The following is a 21,407-nucleotide window of genomic DNA, read 5'->3' on the forward strand; positions in this document are numbered from 1 at the left end:
AGATAAAACTGCATGAGCTTCTCTCCACAAATAATAAGTGATCCATCTATCATGCTATAGGTCTTTTGACTGAGGTAAATTGGAATCAAAGATTGGCGGGCAAAAACTGGAACTGAACAATTAGTTGCCTTTACAGAAGTGAAAAATTATGTATAATTGAGGTATATGCCCACAATAGGGAAGATGGGACAAATAAGTTCAGGGGTATGGGTGGTTTGCGCTTCGGCGGGGTCGGTGTGGACTTGTTGGGCCGAAGGGCCTGTTTCCACACTGTAAGTAATCTAATCTAATCTAAACACTCTGGATTACAAAAGATGGAGAGTGAGTTGAAGGAGAAAAAGCATGTCAATGTCAGATGTCCAGTAGATAAAATCATTGATAACCAAATTGAATGTAGAAAGTTCACCAGGTAAGTGAAAAAGCAAATTTAAAACATACAGAGAGAGAATTTAAGAAGAAACTGGCAGCTACCATTTTTAGTAAAGGGATCCAATAGACTTCAAAGCCTTGTGAATGCTGAAGGTTGATGAAAATAGTGGATTTACATATGGATTCTGGATTAGTGGTGCTGGAAGATCACAGCAGTTCAGGCAGCATCCAAGCTGCAGCGAAATATCGCTGCACTTTGGATGCTGCCTGAACTGCTGTGCTCTTCCAGCACCACTAATCCAGAATCTGGTTTCCAGCATTTGCAGTCATTGTTTTTACCTCGTTGATTTACATATGGAGGCAGGGGCTGTGGCTGAGATACTTAATGCACAGGTTTGTCTTTGCCGTGGAGCTAGGTTGGATAAAGGTTAGTTGTACTTAAAGTTCATAACTTACCAGGACTTGATTGGATGCTTTAGAGGATGTTGAGGAATACAAAGCAGGAAATTGCATTGGCACTGACCACTGTCTTCAGTTCCACACTAGCTACAGTGGTCATACCAAAGCTGGCAAATGTTATTTTCAAGAAATGTCAGTGGAAAAGCTCAATAATTGGTTAAATTGGGTGGTGAGAAAGTGCTTGGTGGTAATTACAAATAACAATAACAGTTATACTTATGAACATGGATTAACTTAAGTTTTGCTAAGGGCAAACCGCATCTAACTAACTTGGACTCTTTGAGGGTCGACTAGAGTAAGATATTTGATTAAGTGGTATATAACAATCTTGTCAGCAAAATTGGAGCCTATGGAATAAAAGGAACAGGAGCAATATTGTTAGAAATTGGCTGCGTGATAAGAAACAAAAGTTGTGGTGAATGTTATCTTCCTTTGGACTAGAGGAAGGAAATAGTGGGGGACCCCAAGGATTGCAGCAGGGATTGCTACTTTTCCAGATGTATTTTAATGACCTAGTCTTGGCATAATTTCATAACTTGTGATTGAAACAACTTGAATATTTTGTAAATTGGAGAGAGTGATTAAATTTTAAGAGGAAATAGACTGGATGGTGGAATGGGGTAGACAAGTTGCAGGTGAGGTTTAATCTAGAAAAGTGATGCATTTTGGTAAGAAGAATGAAAGAGATTACTGATGTATGTGGCACAGAAACAGACCATTTTACCAAACTGCGCAAGTTGGTATTTATACTTAAGCTGCCTCCTTTCACACCTAAAACTATAATTGTAAATATCCATTCCATTCTCTCTTATATGCTTATCTAATTCCTTAAAAAAATGCATCTACATTATTCTTATCAAGCAGTCTGCTTTCACATTCTGCACTCTTTCCACATTTATGAAACCTTATAGCCTTTCTGTTAGTATGTTTGGAGGTGAGAAGATCATTTAAGTAGACTGGATGTTGGTGTACTGGAGTCTGATCCCAGAAAACTGATGGGCATGTCTAGAGGAAGAAACATGGATCTCTCTCCAGCTGGCAGTCAAGACCCCAGCTCCTCTCAAATCAAACTAATTTGCTCTGTATATACACCCAACAAAATCTTTCATTTACCTTTTAAGATTTTTATTACACCACCACTCAAATATCTTTTGAGAGAGAGGACCTGTCTTTCTATTCTTCCTTTAAATGCAAACTCTCACACTTTTGATATCTTCCTTATACATCATTTCTGCATCCTCTCCAGTATCTCCATATATTCTTTTCATAATATGGTGACAAGAGCTGCATGCCGAATTGTTAAAAGTAGTCTAACCAAATGTTAATTCTGTCTTTCAAGGAAAGGAAAACAGTGCTTGGTTTGCTTTCAACAGCAATATATTTTGAAGGGTACAATTCTATTCGAAACATGGGAGTAGAGACACCTGGAGAGAGGCATACATGGGTCATTGAAGTTGGTAGGCGACAGTTGAGCTACTGGTGAATCAAGCCCATGAGATACATAATTTATAAACTGGAACATGGTGTGCATAAACAGGACTTGATGCTTCCCAGAGATTATAGAGTCAGAGTTCTGACAGAACCATCTCTCTTAGTTAATTAATGCCAGTATTAGTAACATATGGGGTCTAGGTTGGAGGATGGAGTTGGGATTTAGATTAACCATAAACCCATTGAATTCTGGAACAAGGACGTGAAATCCTACTCCTGTTCCATATTGCACCCAACTTCTTCAAGCAATTGAAAGACAGAAGCATTTTTGACCATGTTTGGGGTTCAGGCTAGTTCATTCATTTTGTTAGTACAGCAAAGAATAAGTAAAATGATCCTCTGACAAGGCATTGCTCACAATTACTATTTTCCCCTCTTCTCCCCACAGTACACACTTGCTTAAGCAAAGCCAGTGATCTGTTGAGATAAGCTGACCAAACAGACCAGAAAGTTTTAGGTAATGCATAATAACAATTTTATGCTGTAGCAGACATGAGATAACAATAGCCACATTTTGCAGGATAAATAAAGGTTTGTGGGACCTTTTCCAGGAATGTTTTCACAATGTTGATGACAATGTTATCCATTGTGCGCTGAGCAGTTAATAATGGAGTGAATTTTTTAAAATGTCCATATTATTGAATGGCATAGAAATTGTTTCTGATAATTTTAAATAACAATGAACAAAAGGTTAGTACAGATAAAAGACAGATTGTAGTAAAGTTGACATGATGTGACTTAATCATTCAAAGATATTATTTTTCTAATGTTCTGAAAGAAATGGAGAATGTCACTTCAAAGAAGAATGTCATTTTAGACTTGGATTTGCTGGGTCTTGACTAAAGCTAATCTCATTTTCTCTCCATAACTTGTACGTTTGACCATTTCAAAATGGTTATCCAATTTCTTTCTTTTGTGACACAACAGTCTGTGCCTTAATCTATTTCCCGTGGTGGCAGTTTATATTCTGACTGCTCTGCCCTGATTCTTTTTGTGTTATTAAACAGAGATAAGGAACCAAAATCTCTTTGACTGGGAATTAGTAACTGGGGTAAGATTATCAAAACTCTCCGTAATTTTAAAAGACTTAATGAACTTTTTTTTCCCTTTGCCTCCTTTACTCTGGAAATAGGTCTAGAACTTCAATTTTTATTTTTTCGATCTATAATTTTCCATTCTGGGCACATACTAGTAAAATTAACTCATATTGTTGCCAAGATTATTGTTACTAAGTTAATCGTTACCTCATTAAATTCTTATCACTTAATCTAGTTGCATATACTCTGTTTTCACAAGCTATTGACTTTTTTTTGTTACTTTGTCTAGCTACTTACAAAATAATCTGAACGTGAGAAGATTTGTTGCTCGGGTGCTCGTTGTTGTGATTCTGTTCGCCGAGCTGGGAATTTGTGTTGCAGACGTTTCGTCCCCTGTCAAGGTGACGTCTCAGTGCTTGGGAGCCTCCTGTGAAGCGCTTCTGTGATCTTTCCTCCAACATTTGTAGTGGTTTGAATCTGCCGCTTCCGGTTGTCAGTTCCAGCTGTCCGTTGCAGTGGCCGGTATATTGCGTCCAGGTCGATGTGCTTATTGATTGGATCTGTGGATGAATGCCATGCCTCTAGGAATTCCCTGGCTGTTCTCTGTTTGGCTTGTCCTATAATAGTAGTGTTGTCCCAGTCGAATTCATGTTGCTTGTCATCTGCATGTGTGGCTACTAAGGATAGCTGGTCGTGTCGTTTCGTGAAACGACCAGCTATCCTTAGTAGCCAAATACGCAGCTGACAAGCAACATGAATTTGACGGGGACAGCACTACTATTATAGGACAAGCCAAACAGAGAACAGCCAGGGAATTTCTAGAGGCATGGCATTCATCCACAGATCCAATCAATAAGCACATCAACCTGGACGCAATATACCGGCCACTGCAACGGACAGCTGGAACTGACAACCGGAAGCGGCAGATTCAAACCACTACAAATGTTGGAAGAAAGATCACAGAAGCGCTTCACAGGAGGCTCCCAAGCACTGAGGATGTCACCTAGACAGGGGACGAAACGTCTGCAACACAAGTTCCCAGCTCGGCGAACAGAACCACAACAATAATCTGAACGTGTAAGTATATTTGAGCCCTGTACGTCACCATCCATGTCTTTCATTGCCTTTCCTTTGCGTGTTTCTTTTTCTCTCATAGCAGGAAAAGATAATTCAGCCCTTTGTTCTGTAATTCATTTGGATCATTGCAGATCTGTGCTTCGCTTTCATTTATCTGCCATTGCTGTATAGCATTCAATGGCTTTACCTGCAAAGTAGTTCACACTGATCCACACTAAATTAAATCTTTCACCAATGTGCCCATTCTGCTACACAGTCCTTCACTGTTATCCTGTATTCGCCAATCTTGCTTTTGTATTCTTAATACATTTCCCTATTCCTGAGTCCAAATGTTTTATATATGCAAAGGACAGTGATGTTGAAGTATCATTTCTGAGCCTTTCTCTAATTCCTGTTATCCACAAACCAACTTTATATTCATGTTACTATGTTTCCTTTATTCCAATGGTTGAATTTTTCTAAGCAGCCCTTGAGACACTTCCTTTTTCAAATGCGTTCTGAAAAATCTTTTTTAAAAAGTTACATTCTTTTTATCCAATTGATATGGTTATTCAACAAACATTTACACAGAGGATGGTGCTTGTATGGAATGAGCTGCCAGAGGAAATGGTAGAAGTGGGTACAATTGAAACATCTAAAAGACATTTTGAAAAATACAAGAATAGGAAAGGCTTAGAGGGATATGGGCCCAAAAGCAGCAAATGGGACTAGTTTAGTTTGGGAAACCTGTTTGGCATGGACAATTTGGGTGAAGGGTCTGTTTCCATACTGTATGATTCTATGAACTGGGCGATCAACCATAATTGTATTGAAAAGTAAAGCAGGCTCAGATGGCCTGCTACAATTTTCTGTTTCTCTGTTAATATGCAAATAGTCTGGTACAATGGTGAGCATAACTGCCTTCTAAGCAGTGACACTGCTTTGATACCCCTCATGACTGTGATCTAATTTGCAGTGTCCTATCATGCATTTGTGCTAAATTCTGGCACTGTTGACCGATTTTCCCAGCAGGCTGGAATATTTTGCTATTTCCACTTCTTCAATGTTCCATGTCACACAAATAAGTATGAAGAATTTCCTTAGCCATTTTATTGGGTTGTCTTACTTAGTAGAGAAGATATTTATTTGCAGCCCAGGGCAGAACTTCCTATCTTTACTATATCCTGTTTTAGCATCCTTGTAGCATTGTTATGTCTTAACTGCCAACTTTGAGGCTTTGTTTGCCTTTTGGTTCCTGACCTGCCTCCCTTAATAGGTTCTGCCTGAAGACCTGTTATTGTGCCAATTAGTGTATGGTCTCTTTTTAAAGCCCTTTCCATAAAACTGAACAGGGAGGGATATTCAGTTTTTGGGAGTTCTGGAAAGGGCTAATTACTTCCTTTTTGATTTTCATGGATAGTTTGGCTTTTAATGCAGATTTGCTCATTTATGGTGTCAGTGGCCTTTTTTTAAATCCACTTGCAATATTTTTAAATTGCACCTGTTCAAATCCTTTCTCTGGAAAATGTCAACATTTTACTGTGCTTTGAACATATACTGTTTAGAGTTTGATTAACGAATGCATTGAAAATACTAAAGACATAACTGCTGAGGCATTTAGCTAATGTTGTTTAAACGATTTCAGTAAAGCACTGAGAAGCATCACTTAAATTGAAGAAATGGTTTGTCCAAACAAGCTATTATCTTTTATCATGTACCTTGTATGTATCCATTTGCTTAAAACTGCAGTTGTATTGGCCATTACTTTCATCGGGAAGCTATAGATTAGGCATGAATTGCCCCAAACATATTTTGGTAATGTACTGTTTTACAAATGGACTTCATAATGATCTATTACTGTAGGTTGTAGCATATTTACTTTATAAAATAACACTATATATTTTTTATTTTCATTGAGATCAAGTGAGAGTGACAGCTCTAGATATCAAAGCTGCATTTGACAGTGTGGCATCAAGGAACCCTAGCAAAATCTGGAATCAATGGGTATCGGGGGCAAACTCTCTGGTGGTAGGAGTCACACCCAGCACATAGATGGTCATGGTTGTTGGAGGTCAGTCATCTGAGTTCCAGAACATCTCCACGGGAATCCCTCAGGATAGTGTCCTTGGTCCAATCATCTTCAGCTGCTTCATCAATTACCTTCCCTCCATCATTTGGTCAGAAGGTGGGATGTTCACTGATGATTGCACTATGTTCAGCACCATTTGCAACTTCTCATATACTGAAGCAGTCCATGTTCAAATACAACAAGGTCTGGACGATATCAGGCTTATGCTGACAGGTGGCAAGTAAATTTGCACCACACAAATGCAAGCCTATGACTATCACCAATAAGAGACAATCTAACCACTGCCCTTGACATTCACTGGTCATCTATCAACATCCTTTGGGTTATCATTGAACAGAAACTCAACTGGACTCACCAAATAAATACAGTGGCTTTGACAGCAGGTCAGAATATTGCAGTGAGTAACTCACTTCCTGAATACCCAAAGCCTGTCTGCCATTGACAAGGCACAAGTCAGGAATGTGATAGAATACTTGCCTAGATGAGTCCAGCTCCAACAACACTCAAAACTTGACACCATCTGCAACCAAGCAGCCCGCTTGATTGGCTCCTCATCCACAAGCATCCACTCCCTCCACTGATGCTCAGTAGCAGCAATGTTACTATGTACAAGATGCACCACATACATTCGCCAAGGGTCCTCAGGCAGCATCTTCCAAACCCATAAACACTTCCAACTAGAAGGAAAGGGCAGCAGATATATGAGTATGCCATCACCTTCAAGTTCCCCTCCAAGCCATTCACCATTCTGACTTGGAAATGTATCAATTTTGTTTTACTGTTGCTGGGTCAAAATCCTGACATTCCCTCCCTAATGGCACTTTGGGTCAGCCCTGAGCAGGTGGACTGCAGAGGATCAAAGGCACCTCACCATCACCTTCTCAAGGGCAACTAGTAACCAGCAATAAATGAAGGCCAGCCGGTGACATGCACATCCCACAAATGAATTTTTAAAATTGACCTTTATTAAAAAGATTTAGTTCCATTTGGCTGAAATTACCATTCTATATCTCAAGTTTAGAAATGTAGAATTGCTAAGATACATCTGTTCAAAATTTCTATAATTTTACCCATCCACTAAGTAAATTATGGGCACTGCAATGGGCTTTCTGGTCCCTGTCCCATCAAAAAGTTGACTCACTAATCATTCAATGAATTGCTTTCTGCATGGGACAGTGCAAAACCTCCGTGCCCAAATTCAAAGTGTTACAGACTGGCATGTTGCAAGGATTAGGGTAATATGCTGAGGGACTTGGTACAATTTGGGGTATAGGTGTTGCAAGATTTTATTTCTACCTAGTCTGGTCCATCAGGTTTACTCTGGATGTCAATAACCCAAGACAGTTCTAACAGCAGGATATACCTAATTGCTCCTTCTCAAAGCAAGGTACACTGCAAAAATACTTTTAAAAAAGTAATACATCAGAAGCTTACCTGCACAATACTTACAATCTCAAGTGACCTAGCTTATATGGACTTGTCTGAGGATCTGACCAAAACAGGTAATCAGCTCACTCTATCTCAAACTCTAGTCACTGATCAGATCACTCCTGCTCTGAGGCATGTTTTCTTATGTTCCTGTTCCATGCAAGCAGCTTATGTGATCAAACCTTGACACTGTCCAGCAAACATCACGTGCAATGTGTTCCATGGTCCAGTTAATCTTTTGCTCATTTAAACAGCTGCTTGTTTTCTCTGGAAAGAAGCTAATCTCTCTGCTTTAAAAGAACCTTGACCTCAGGCCAACTTGTTTCGGCTGCCCATGCCATCCTGATTCCTTGCAGCTTTTGTCGTTTAATCAACCATATGAAATTTACATAACATGTGATCAACAATTTTGTTTTGCCTACAAATAGTACATCGCATGTCTAGTGAATTGCATTTCTTTTACATTAGACCTAATCCAGACTCTGTCACTAACTACAACATAATGTAAAACACACATCCCACTCCAGAAAACACAGAAAGATTGAAGACTTCATCCAGCCAATTGACCTTTCAACAGAACAGGCGTGTATTCCTGAGATGCTGCCTAACCTGCTGTGCTTTGACCAGCAACACATTTGCAGATATGTTTGTTTTCTCAATTTGGCTCACCGTGCAAATTTAGGAACACTATAGTGTAAATGCTGACTTTGGAAAGGCCATAAAATAAAACCACAATACACCAGGGGACTGAAAATTGTGTAAAACCCCTCAGGCTGCAAATGTGTTGCTGGTCAAAGCACAGCAGGCCAGGCAGCATCTCAGGATTAGAGAATTCGACGTTTCGAGCATAAGCCCTTCAAGGGCTTATGCTCGAAACGTCGAATTCTCTATTCCTGAGATGCTGCCTGGCCTGCTGTGCTTTGACCAGCAACACATTTGCAGCTGTGATCTCCAGCATCTGCAGACCTCATTTTTTACTAAAACCCCTCAGGCATTGTGTTTGACATTAAATGAGTGGCATATAATCCATTAAAAGAAATTGATTTGTTTTTCACTCTATACAGTGTTAAGTTTTATTTATTCTTGCATGGGATGTAGATGTCGGTGGCAAAGTGCCATTTATCTATTCCTAATTGCCTTCTGAGGTGGTGAGCTGTTTACTCGAATTATTGCATTTTATCTAATGTCGGTCCAAGATTGTATTCAGCAACTGTGAAAGAACAATAATAGTCCCAAGTCAAGATGGTTTGGGGCTTGGAGAGAAACTTGCCTTTCTAGAAGTAAAGGCTCTGGATTTAAAAGGTGCAATCAAAAAAACTTTGGTGAATAGTTGCAGCACACAAGACCATAAGATGTAGGCCAAATGGCCTAGTTCTTCTATTGAGTCAACTTTGCAATTCAAAGAGATAATGTCTGATCTACATAGGGATAGGAGAAGGCCATTCAGCCCCTAAAGCCCACTCCATTAGTCAATGAGATCATTTGGTGTTCTGTGCCCTGCCTCCATAAACTTGCTTTGGCTCATATCCTTTAATAGCTTTGCTTAACAAAAGTTTATCTATTTCAGATTAAAATTAACAACTGATCTAGCATCAACTGTCATTTGTGGAAGAAAGTTCCAAACCTTTATGATCCTTTGTGTGTAGAAATGCTTCCAACATCTCTCTTGAATGGTCTGGCTCTGAGCTTTAGATCATCCTCCTCTTTCCTGCCTTTTCCTATTTCCCTTGAATTCCTTAATAATTGGAAATGAGTCTATCTCAGCCTTGAATATAGTTAATGACGCAGCCTCAGCAGTCCTCTGTGTGGTAAAGAATTATAAAGAGTCAGTACCTTCTGAGGAAAACGATGTTTTAATCTTGACTTAAATGGACTGTCACTCCTACCAGATGCCTGTGTTCCGGTAGATTGGTGAGGACAAGGTCATGTAGGCTTTGTCCACTCTTGGTTCTCTTACTATCTTCCTTCAGAACACTGCCAGATTAGACTATTAAAGTCCTCTACATAGTGCATTCTATGCCTTTCCGTAAAATATGGAGCTGGAAAACGCACAACAGGTCAAGCAGCCTCAGAGGGGCAGGAGATTCGATGTTTCGGGCAGGACTCTGAAGGATGATTCTATTACTCCTCTGATGCTGATTGACCTGCTGTGCTTTTTCCAGCTCCACATTTTATGTGTTCTGATTTTCCAACATCTGAAGTTCTCAATGTCTCCATTCTGTGCCTTTCCCATTCTTGGGGCTTCCTGCAAGTAACTTCTGAATGAGTACTGATTTGAGTACTGATTTAATCAAGGGGAAGAGATGTAAATGGGAATGTGGTATGTGATAGTCAGCAGGAAGTAGCCTCGTTCATGCTTGAACTAATACCATGAGAGTTCATGAGATCAAGAATTAATGTTGCAGACTCCACAGGCAACTGTATGTAATAGGATCTTGCGTGTGTTTGGTCTTTAATTTTTAATGCTTAGACATGGAGTAAACAATGTAGGCTAATTGTGGGAAGCGTAATGTTCAATCTGGACCGTCTGCAGATCAAGATGTATAAAGCAGAGTTTTGTACATATTGGAATCTATAAAAGGTGGGTGAAAGGAAAGCAGAGAAAATGTTGGAGTGTTTAGGGCTGGAGATGAGAAAGGCACATGTGAAAATGAATGGGCTAAGGAAGACACATGCCGATGATTTGTTTGGAAGACAGTTATAAAAGATTACGAGAAACAAATCTCTCTGTATTGGAAAAGACAGTAAGTAATCAAGTCATTGAATTTCTTGAAATTGTGGTTTACAAGATTACAATCTTTTATCTTTTATTCTTTGCTCTTAAATTTCAGCTGCGACAGTCACAATCCTATTGCACAGACAACGAGTGTCTGCAAGAATGTAAGTTCTTGAATTTAAATTGATCTGTCAATAATTTTGTAAATTGCCAATATGTTTAAAGAAATTTGGTTGCCCTTATTTGTCTTACCAAAATGCAACACCTCTCATTTATCCAAACCTGAAAGACTGAAAGAATACTAGTGAACTTGATGAGTTATTATGACAATAGACATTGTTCACACCATCACTATTAGGTGAGCTTTTTACTCCAGATTTTTATTGAATTTGAATCCCACCATTGACCACAGTGGCCTTTGAACCATGTCCCAAAACATTTGCCTTAGATTCAGGGTTCCCCCTTAATAACATTATCACTACATTCCAAATACTGGCCTATTAGATCTAAACACATAAATAAACAAGCTTTTTACTGACTTTGCTTTTTAATTTTTAATCTAATGGTGTAAAGAAGGTAGTAATACTTTTTGGTAGGTCTTTTAATTACTTTCATTGGTGTTCACAGCAATATGGTAGTTTCCAAATGAGATCCATATCTTGAAGCTTCCAGTCAATGTTTGATCTGAATGGGATAATGGGTTGCATCAATCGATACCACTATGCACTGTAAATTACTTGAGCTGCCCTTGATTCTTAATGCTTAGACTAAACAAATAACCAAATTCTCAACAAGTGAGGTAATTCCATTACAATAGCTTGCAGCTTTAATAATGAAGTGGCTTGAGACATCATGCTTAGTGCCAAAAGCTTGGTCATTGAGTCATAGAGATGTACAGCATGGAAACAGGCCCTTCGGTCCAACCCATCCATGCCGACCAGATATCCCAACCAAATCTCGTCCCACCTGCCAGCACCTGACCCATATCCCTCCAAACCCTACCTATTCATGTACCCATCCAAATGTCTCTTAAATGTTGCAATTGTACCAACTTCCACTGCTTCCTCTGGAAGCTCATTCCAGACACATACCACCCTCTGTGTGAAAAAGTTGCTCCTTAGGTCTCTTTCATATCTTTCCCCTAAACCTATGTCCTCTAGTTTTGGATTCTCCGACTCCAGGGAAAAGACTTTGCCTATTTACCCTATCCATGCCCCTCATAATTTTGCAAACATCTATAAGGTCACCCCTCAGCCTCCGATGCTCCAAGGAAAACAGCCCCAGCCTGTTCAGCCTCTCCCTATAGCTCAAATCCTCCAACCCTGGCAACATCCTTGTAAATCTTTTCTGAACCCTTTCAAGTTTCACAACATCTTTCCGATAGGAAGGAGACCAGAATTGCATGCAATATTCCAACAGTGGCCTAACCAATGTCTTGTACAGCTGCAACATGACCTCGCAACTCCTGTACTCAATATTTTGCCCAATAAAGGAAAGCATACCAAACGCCTTCTTCACTATCCTATCTACCTGCGACTCCACTTTCAAGGAGCTATGAACCTGCACTCCAAGGTCTCTTTGTTCAGCAACATTCCCTAGGACCTTATCATTAAGTGTATAAATCCTGCTGCTTAATCTGTTGTAATCTGAGGTAACTCTTCGCTGTCCACTACACCTCCAATTTTGGTGACATCTGGAAACTTACTAACTGTACCTCTTATTCTCGCATCTAAATCATTTATGTAAATGACAAAAAATAGAGGAGCCAGCACCGATCCTTGTGGCACTCCACTAGTCACAGGCCTCCAGTCTGAAAAACAACCCTCCACCGCCACCCTCTGTCTTCTACCTTTGAGCCAGTTCTGTATCCAAATGGCTAGTTCTCCCTGTATTCCATGAGATCTAACCTTGCTAACCAGTCTCCCATGGGGAACCTTGTGGAAATCTTACTGAAGTCCACATAAATCACATTTACTGCTCTGCCCTCATCAATCCTCTTTGTTACTTCCTCAAAAAAAACTCAATCAAGTTTGAGACATGATTTCCCATGCACAAAGCCATGTTGACTATCCTGAATCAGTCCTTGCCTTTCCAAATACATGTACATCCTGTCCCTCAGGATTCCCTCCAACAACTTGCCCACCACCAAGGTCAGGCTCACTGGACTATAGTTCCTTGGCTTGTCTTTACCGCCCTTCTTAAACAATGGCACCACGTTTGCCAACCTCCAGTCTTCCAGTACCTCACTTGTAACTATCAATGATACAAGTATCTCAGCAAGAGGCCCAGCAATCACTTCTCTAGCTTCCCATAGTGTTGTTGGGTACACCTGATCAGGTCCTGGGGATTTATCCACCTTTACCCATTTCAAAACATCCAACACTTCCTCCTCTGTAATCTGGACATTTTGCAAGATGTCACCATCTATTTCCCTACAGTGTATATCTTCCATATCCTTTTCCACAGTAAATACTGATGCAAAATGCTCTTTTAGTATCTCCCCCATTTTCTGCGGCTCCACACAAAGGCCTCCTTGAGGGGCCCTATTCTCTCCCTAGTTACCCTTTTGTCGTAGAGATGTACAGCATGGAAATAGATTAATGTATTTGTAAAAACCCTTTGGATTCTCCTTAATTCTGTTTGCCAAAGCTATCTCATGTCCCCTTTTTGCCCTCCTACTTTCCCTCTTAAGTATACTCCTACTTCCTTTATATTCTTCTAAGGATTCACTGGATCTATCCTGTCTATGCCTGACGTATGCTTCTTTCTTTTTCTTAACCAAACCCTCAATTTCTTTAGTCATCCAGAATTCCCTATACCTACCAGCCTTTCCTTTCACCCTGACCAGAATATACTTTCTCTGAATTCTTGTTATCTCATTTCAGAAGGCTTCCCATTTTCCAGCCGTCCCTTTACCTGTGAATATCTGCCCCCCAATCAGTTTTCGAAAGTTCTTGCCTAATACCGTCAAAATTGGCCTTTCTCCAATTTAGAACTTCAACTTTTAGATCTGGTCTATCCTTTTCCATCACTATTTAAAATCTAATAGAATTATGGTCGCTGGCCCCAAGTGCTCCCCCACTGACACCTCAGTCACCTGCCCAGCCTTATTTCCCAAGAGTAGGTCAGGTTTTGCACCTTCTGTAGTAGGTACATCCATATACTGAATCAGAAAATTGTCTTGTACGCACTTAACAAATTCCTCTCCATCTAAACCCTTAACACTATGGCAGTCCCAGTCTATGTTTGGAAAGTTAAAATCCCCAACCATAACCACCCTATTATTCTTAGAGATAGCTGAGATCTCCTCACAAGTTTGTTTCTCAATTTCTCTCTGACTATTAGGGAGGTGTATAATACAATCCCAATAAGGTTTTAGGTTAGATTACTTACACTGTGGAAACAGGCCCTTTGGCCCAACAAGTCCACACCGACACTCCGAAGAGCAACCCACCCAGACCCATTCCCTTACATTTACCCCTTCACCTAACACTACGGGCAATTTAGCATGGCCAATTCACCTAACCTACACATTTTTGGACTGTGGGAGGAAACCGGAGCACCCAAAGGTGATCATCCCTTTCTTATTTCTCAGTTCCACCCAAATAACTTCCCTGGATATATTTCCAGGAATATCCTCCCTCAGCATCGCTGTAATACTATCCCTTATCAAAAATACCATTCCCCTCCTCTCTTGCCTCCCTTTCTATCCTTCCTGTAGCATTTGTATCCTGGAACATTAAGCTGCCAGTCCTGCCCATCCCTGAGCCATGTTTCTGTAATTGCTATGATATCCCAGTCCCATGTTCCTAACTATGCCCTGAGTTTTGGCCATTACAGAGACGTGGGTAGAACAGGGACAAGAATGGCTGTTGCAGGTTCCAGGGTTTAAATGTTTTAGTAGGATCAGACATGGGGGTAAAAAAGGGGGAGGTGTGGCATTACTTGTCAAAGATAGTATTACAGCAGTGGAATGGACGATGGAAGAGGACTTGCCATCTGAGGTAGTTTGGGCTGAGGTTAGAAATAGGAAAGGTGAGGTCACCCTGTTAGGTGTTTTCTACAGGCCTCCTAATAGTCCTAGAGAAGTAGAGGATAATATTGCGAGGATGATTCAGGAAAAGAGTGAAGGTAGCAGGGTGGTTGTTATGGGGGACTTTAACTTCCCAGATATTGACTGGGAGAGCTATAGCTCGAGTTCATTAGATGGGTTGGTGTTTATCCAATGTGTGCAGGAGGGTTTCCTGACACAATATGTAGACAGGCCAACAAGAGGTGAGGCTATACTGGATTTGGTTCTAGGTAATGAACCAGGCCAGGTGTTAGACTTGGAGGTAGGTGAGCACTTCGGGGACAGTGACCACAACTCGGTGACTTTTACTTTAGTGATAGAGAGGGATAAGTGTGCGCCGCAGGGCAAGAGTTATAGCTGGGGGCAGGGAAATTATGATGCAGTGAGGCATGACTTAGGATGTGTGGATTGGAAAAACAGGCTTCAAGAGAAGAACACTAATGAGATGTGGGGATTGTTCAAGGAGCAGCTACTACGTGTCCTCGATAAGTATGTACCAGTCAGGCATGGTGTAAAGGGCCTTGTGAGGCAGCCGTGGTTTAGTAAGGAATTGGAATCCCTTGTGAAAGGGAAGAAGGCGGCATATGTAAAGATGAGGCATGAAGGTTCAGTTGGGGCGATAGAGAGTTATAAGGTAGCCAGGAAGGATCTAAAGAGAGAGCTAAGAGAAGCGAGAAGGGGACATGAAAAGTCTTTAGCTGGTAGGATTAGGGAAAACCCAAAGGCTTTCTATAGGTATGTCAGGAATAAAAGGGTGACTAGGGTAGGTATCGGTCCAGTCAAGGATAGTAGTGGGAAGTTGTGTGTGGAGGCGGAGGAGATTGGAGAGACACTAAATCAATACTTTTCATCAGTATTCACTCAGGAACAGGACACTGTTGCTGATGTGAATATGGAGTCACAAATGATTAGAATGGATGGCCTGGAAATATGCAGGGAAGAGGTTCTGGGAATATTGGAGAGGATGAAAATAGATAAGTCTCCTGGGCCTGATGGCATTTACCCTAGGATCCTATGGGAAGCTAGGGAGGAGATAGCAGAGCCATTGGCCTGGATTTTTATGTCGTCATTGTCAACGGGAATAGTACCAGAGGACTGGAGGATAGCGAATGTGGTCCCCTTGTTCAAGAAAGGGAGTAGGGATAGCCCTAGTAACTATAGGCCAGTGAGTCTGACTTCAGTGGTGGGCAAAGTCTTAGAGAGAATGGTAAGGGATAAGATTTATGAACATCTGGATAGGAATAACGTGATCAAGGATAGCCAGCATGGTTTTGTGAAGGGCAGGTCGTGCCTCACAAACCTTATTGAGTTCTTTGAGAAGGTGACTAAGGAAGTGGACGAGGGTAAAGCAGTAGATGTTGTGTATATGGATTTTAGTAAGGCGTTCGATAAGGTTCCCCATGGTAGGCTAATGCTAAAACTACGGAGGTATGGCATTGAGGATACATTAGAGGTTTGGATTAGGAATTGGCTGGCTGGAAGGAGACAGAGGGTAGTAGTTGATGGACTATGTTCATCTTGGAGTGCAGTTACTAGCGGTGTACCACAAGGATCTGTTTTGGGACCATTGCTTTTTGTTATCTTTATAAATGATCTAGAGGAAGGGCTTGAAAGCTGGGTAAGCAAGTTTGCAGATGACACAAAAGTCGGTGGAGTTGTGGATAGTGAGGAAGGAAGTGGTAGGTTACAGCGGGACATAGATAAGTTGCAGAGCTGGGCAGAAATGTGGCAAATGGAATTCAATGTAGCTAAGTGTGAAGTCATTCACTTTGGTAGGAGTAACAAGAAGATGGATTACTGGGCTAATGGTAGGCTACTTGGTAGTGTGGATGAGCAGAGGGATCTTGGTGTCCATGTACACAGATCTCTGAAAGTTGCCACCCCGGTAAATAGTGCTGTGAGGAAGGCATATGGTGTACTGGGCTTTATTGGTAGAGGAATTGAGTTCCGGAGTCCTGAGGTCATGTTGCAACTGTATAAGACTCTGGTGCGGCCTCATCTGGAGTATTGTGTGCAGTTTTGGTCGCCATACTATAGGAAGGATGTGGAGGCATTGGAACGAGTGCAGAGGAGGTTTACCAGGATGTTGCCTGGAATGGTAGGAAAATCTTATGAGGAAAGGCTGAGGCACTTGGGGCTGTTCTCATTGGAGAAGAGAAGGTTTAGGGGAGATTTGATAGAGGTGTATAAGATGATTAGGGGTTTAGATAGGGTCGACACTGAGAACCTTTTACCGCTAATGGAGTCAGGTGTTACTAGGGGACACAGCTTTAAATTAAGGGGTGGTAGGTATAGAACAGATGTTAGGGGTAGATTCTTTACACAGCGGGTTGTGAGTTCATGGAATGCCCTGCCAGTAGCAGTGGTGAACTCTCCTTCTTTATGGTCATTTAAGCGGGCATTGGATAGGCATTTGGAAGTTATTGGGCTAGTGTAGGTTAGGTAGGATTCGGTCGGCGCAACATCGAGGGCCGAAGGGCCTGTACTGCGCTGTATCTTTCTATGTTCTATGTTCTATGTTCTATGTTCATCTGCCTTTCCTGTTAGACCCCTTGCATTGAAATAAATGCAGTTTAATTTATTAGTCCTACCTTGTCCTTGCTTGCCCTGACTGTTTGACTTGTTTCTGTTCTCAACTGTACCAGTCTCAGATTGATCTCTTTCCTCACTATCTCCCTGGGTCCCACCCCCTTCACCTCCCGAGCAGCTCTCGCAAATTTCCCTGCCAGTATATTAGTCCCCTCCCAATTTAGGTGCCAACCGTCCTTCTTGTACAGGTCACTTCTACCCCAAAAGAGATTCCAATGATCCAAAAATGTGAATCCTTCTCCCATACACCAGCTCCTCAGCCATGTATTCATCTGCTCTATCCTCCTATTCCTGCCCTCACTACCTCGTAGCACTGGGAGTAATATGCTTAAGGGTGAGGCATCGGCTCAGCATTCACCTTGTCATGTACCCTTGGAACTTGCCACAGCACAAATGGAAATAATTGGCCTGAAAAATGTAAAGTATCTAACCTGAATTCTGAGAGTGCATCTGTAACAAATTTTTTTTCTACTCAAGACGAAATAGAGACCACCTATGCATTAAATTGAATTTCCTGTGTTTTTTTCATCTTTCAGTATTTATGCTCATTTGGTTTACTTGTAAATTTAAACGATTTATACTAGCACTAATGATGTAGTTATGACAACAACTTTAGGTGCTGTGCACCGTGGGCTTCCAGTATGAAATGCAGTTATTTTACACTGTGCTGAATAGTTTTGCACACAGTCTGGACATTAGCTTGTTTAAGGAGTAAGAGGTAAAAATTAATCATTAATGCATTGTACTTACTGATATGCTGACTTGATTCTTTCCCTACTGTTTGCAATAATGTTAATAGTTGGAAGAATTGAGGATAGCAATTTTTGACAAATAAGGAATTGTTTTGGCACAGGTTTTTTTTGTACAACAGAATTTGAAAGATCTTTAGAGATAACTGTCTTTAGTATAATATACATTGAAAGACACAAAGTTTAGAGTACAGTGGTTCTGTATTAGCTATGGGCCAGTGTCAGCACATTCTCCACTGAGTTTGGTTGTTGGTTTGGAAACTAGGGTTCCTTTAAATCTAAATTTCCTTAGTATTTGCTATATAGCATGAGATTTCATTTAATTTCTATTTTAGTAACTGACTTTCTAAGTTTCTAGCATAAACAAAGGTAGGAATCACAAAAATCTCCAAGGTCACGATACGCCATTGAGCAAGTGTCAACAATTTTTCTGGTGTCATATAAACTCTATCAATAGTGTAGTATTTGGGAAAATAATTTGTTTTGTTCTGCAAAAGAATGGTTAACAAACCCTCTGATAAGAAGGGCAAGGTGACCACTATCATCCTGGTGGTAGGATTAGCTGGCTGTGTTCATTGGCCAAGAGGATTGACAGAGATGATTGCCAACCCCAAAAATAAGATAAGTCAACATGGGAACAGTGGGGGAGAGAATCCAGGGGAGAAAGGGGATCTGGGGGTGTGAGTCACCATATTCTTTGGAAAAAGAGTCCCACCCCATCAACCTGAGGGAAGAACAAAGAGTGTTACTATTATTATGAAGTTGAAAACATGTACTGTATTTTTGAGAGAGAGAACTGAACTGAAAGATTGTAAGTACCTGTGTATATGACTACATGACAGTCCTAGAGTATACTGGAAAGTTGAAAAACAGTTGAAATGGATACCTGAGGTTGGCAACAATTCGAATTTAACTAATCAGTTTAAATTATTCCCCAAGATACTAAAACCCAACAGACTTTGAATTTGTTTTGCCAACATCAAACCAATGAGGCGACCTGTTGTGGGGGGGTATAAAATGTGGACATTCTTGAAAATTGGTCAGAGCAATCACAGTTGTGAGAGAAACGCATGGAGAGCTAACATTTTGCTCTTCAAGAAATTAGGAAACACGTTCTATCAAATTTTTCAAATGAAACATACTTGCAGTAAAAAGAAAGATGATGATCTGAGGAGATCCTCAGCTGGAAGAGGAAAGACAGAAATGGCTGTGTAGTTTTGAAATTAAGTTGATGTAATTTTAAGAAGTGTCTTATTGGAACAACATATTGTTGTAGTGTTGGAGGCAGGTACTAAGCAGTTAAGAGAAAGGAGGGACTTATAGTTGTGAATTGTTGCTTAATGTTCACTTTTAAAATAAAAAAAAGTTATTTTCTTTAAAATGTGGAATTTTAGAGCTCTCTGTCATTCAAATTTTAAAAGATTACAAGGCAAGGTGAACTTTTCCGAGGTTAACTATTTGGTTTAGTTAACAGAGGAGTCCACCTCCTTGTCATAACACTAACAAAGCTTACCACTTGAGGTTGCAAGGCATTAGGGATGAATGCCCTACCATTCCAAAACCACTACTCCTGTTTGTCCATTCTACATCCCAACAGCTTTGGGATTGATGAAGTGTTCTCATCTGTCATTGATTGTGTATTAGATGTACAGTGATTCCTTCTTCACTTCTTCATTGTAAAATCCATCTGCGCCCAAAATCAAAACCAAAACAAATAAAAAAGTAAGGTGTTTACAATTAGTTTGGCCTTTACATCATAGGTCCAAACACATTTTGTTGATCACAAAACACTTATTTTTAAGAACATATCCTTGATATTTTTCTAAATGGATTTCTGGGTTTCACCAGATCTTTACAACATACACTAATTGCTGCTCACTGTCAATAAGACCATAAGAAATAGGAACTTAAGTAGACCATCAATGGCTGCTCACACCTACTTCACCACTTATAGGCTCATGGTCGATCTAATATTTCTTGCATCCATTTTCCTATGTTTTCTCCACAACTCTTAATTTGCCTACTGATCAAAAATCTATTCATCTCAGCCTTAACTGTACAATATCTCTGACCCCCAGCTCTCTGTGGCAAGGAGCTCCAAAGACATTAAAACCACAGAAAAAATTGCTTCTTGTCTCAGTCTTAAATTAGCAACTTTTGTTCTGAGACTATGCTGTCTCGTCCTAAATTCTCCTGAGAGAAATGGCTTCTTACATTTACCCTGCCAAACTCCTTAAGCTTTGACAAAGGGTCAGTTAGACTTGAAACGTCAGGTCTTTTCTCTCCTTACAGATGCTGCCAGACCTGCTGAGATTTTCCAGCATTTTCTCTTTTGGTCACTTAAGAATTCTATATGATTCAATTAGATCACTTCTATTCTTTTAAATTTCAGTGAACAGAATCCCAACCTGTTTAACCTTTGCTCATAAGACTATGCATGCATTCCAGGGATCATCCTAGTGAACCTTCTCTGAACTGTCTGCAATGAAACAATATCTGTCCCCTAAGTAAAGAGACCAAAACTGCTCCCGGCACTCCAGATGTAGTCTTAGTGCCTTGTATAGTTTCAATAAGACTCCCCTACTCTTGTACTCCAACACCCTTGAAATAAGGGTCAACATTACATAAGCCTTCATGATTACCCGCTGCATGTGTGCTAGCTTTTGTGTTTCAGACATTAGAAGCCCCAACTCACTTTGCATAGCAGCTTTCTGCAGTTTTTCTCCATTTAATTAATACTGTTCTCTTGTTCTTCTTCCAAAATGAACAACTTTACATTTTCCCACATGATACTCCATTTGTCTACTTACTTAATCTATTAGTATCTGTCTGTAAACTGTACGTATCCCCCCACACCTTGTCTTTCCACCATTTTTGTGCCATCTGCAAATTTGGCTGCAATACATTTGCTTCCCCCCTTCAAAACATTAATATATTTGTAAACAGTTGTGGTCCCAGCACTTGATCCTTGTGGAACCTCAGTGGTTACCCCCCTTGTGTTACCTCATTGCCAACCTGGAAAAAGCCCATATTTCCACTCACTATTTCTTGTCAATTAGCCAATTATCTATCCACACCAATATACCACCTCCAGCACCATGGGCATTTTTCTTATGATTCAATCTTTTGTGCGGAACCATATCAAACATCTTCTGGATGTCCAAATATAAGTCAGATTTCCTTTTATCCACTCTGGTTGAGACTTCCTCAAAATACGAATAAATTAAGCAGACACTATTTCCCTTTCATGAAGCAATGCTGACTCTGCTTGATAGATTAATTTCCAAATATGTTGTTGCTTCCTTAATAATTGATTCTAACATTTTTTTCAACAATAGATGTTAGGCTAATA

At 40.4% G+C, this 21,407-nt stretch overlaps 1 protein-coding gene across 1 annotated transcript in view; it reads left to right on the top strand.

Annotated features, from left to right (window-relative positions):
• smim14 (small integral membrane protein 14) overlaps window positions 1–21,407 on the top strand; it is a 49,059-nt gene that overhangs the window by 19,426 nt on the left and 8,226 nt on the right. The window contains exon 3 of the mRNA XM_060824798.1: window positions 10,761–10,809. Within this exon, the coding sequence (XP_060680781.1) occupies window positions 10,761–10,809 (49 nt within the window). The remainder of the gene's footprint in view (window positions 1–10,760; window positions 10,810–21,407) is intronic.

Source organism: Hemiscyllium ocellatum, chromosome 1 (assembly GCF_020745735.1).
Source record: "Hemiscyllium ocellatum isolate sHemOce1 chromosome 1, sHemOce1.pat.X.cur, whole genome shotgun sequence".
NCBI lineage: Eukaryota > Metazoa > Chordata > Chondrichthyes > Orectolobiformes > Hemiscylliidae > Hemiscyllium > Hemiscyllium ocellatum.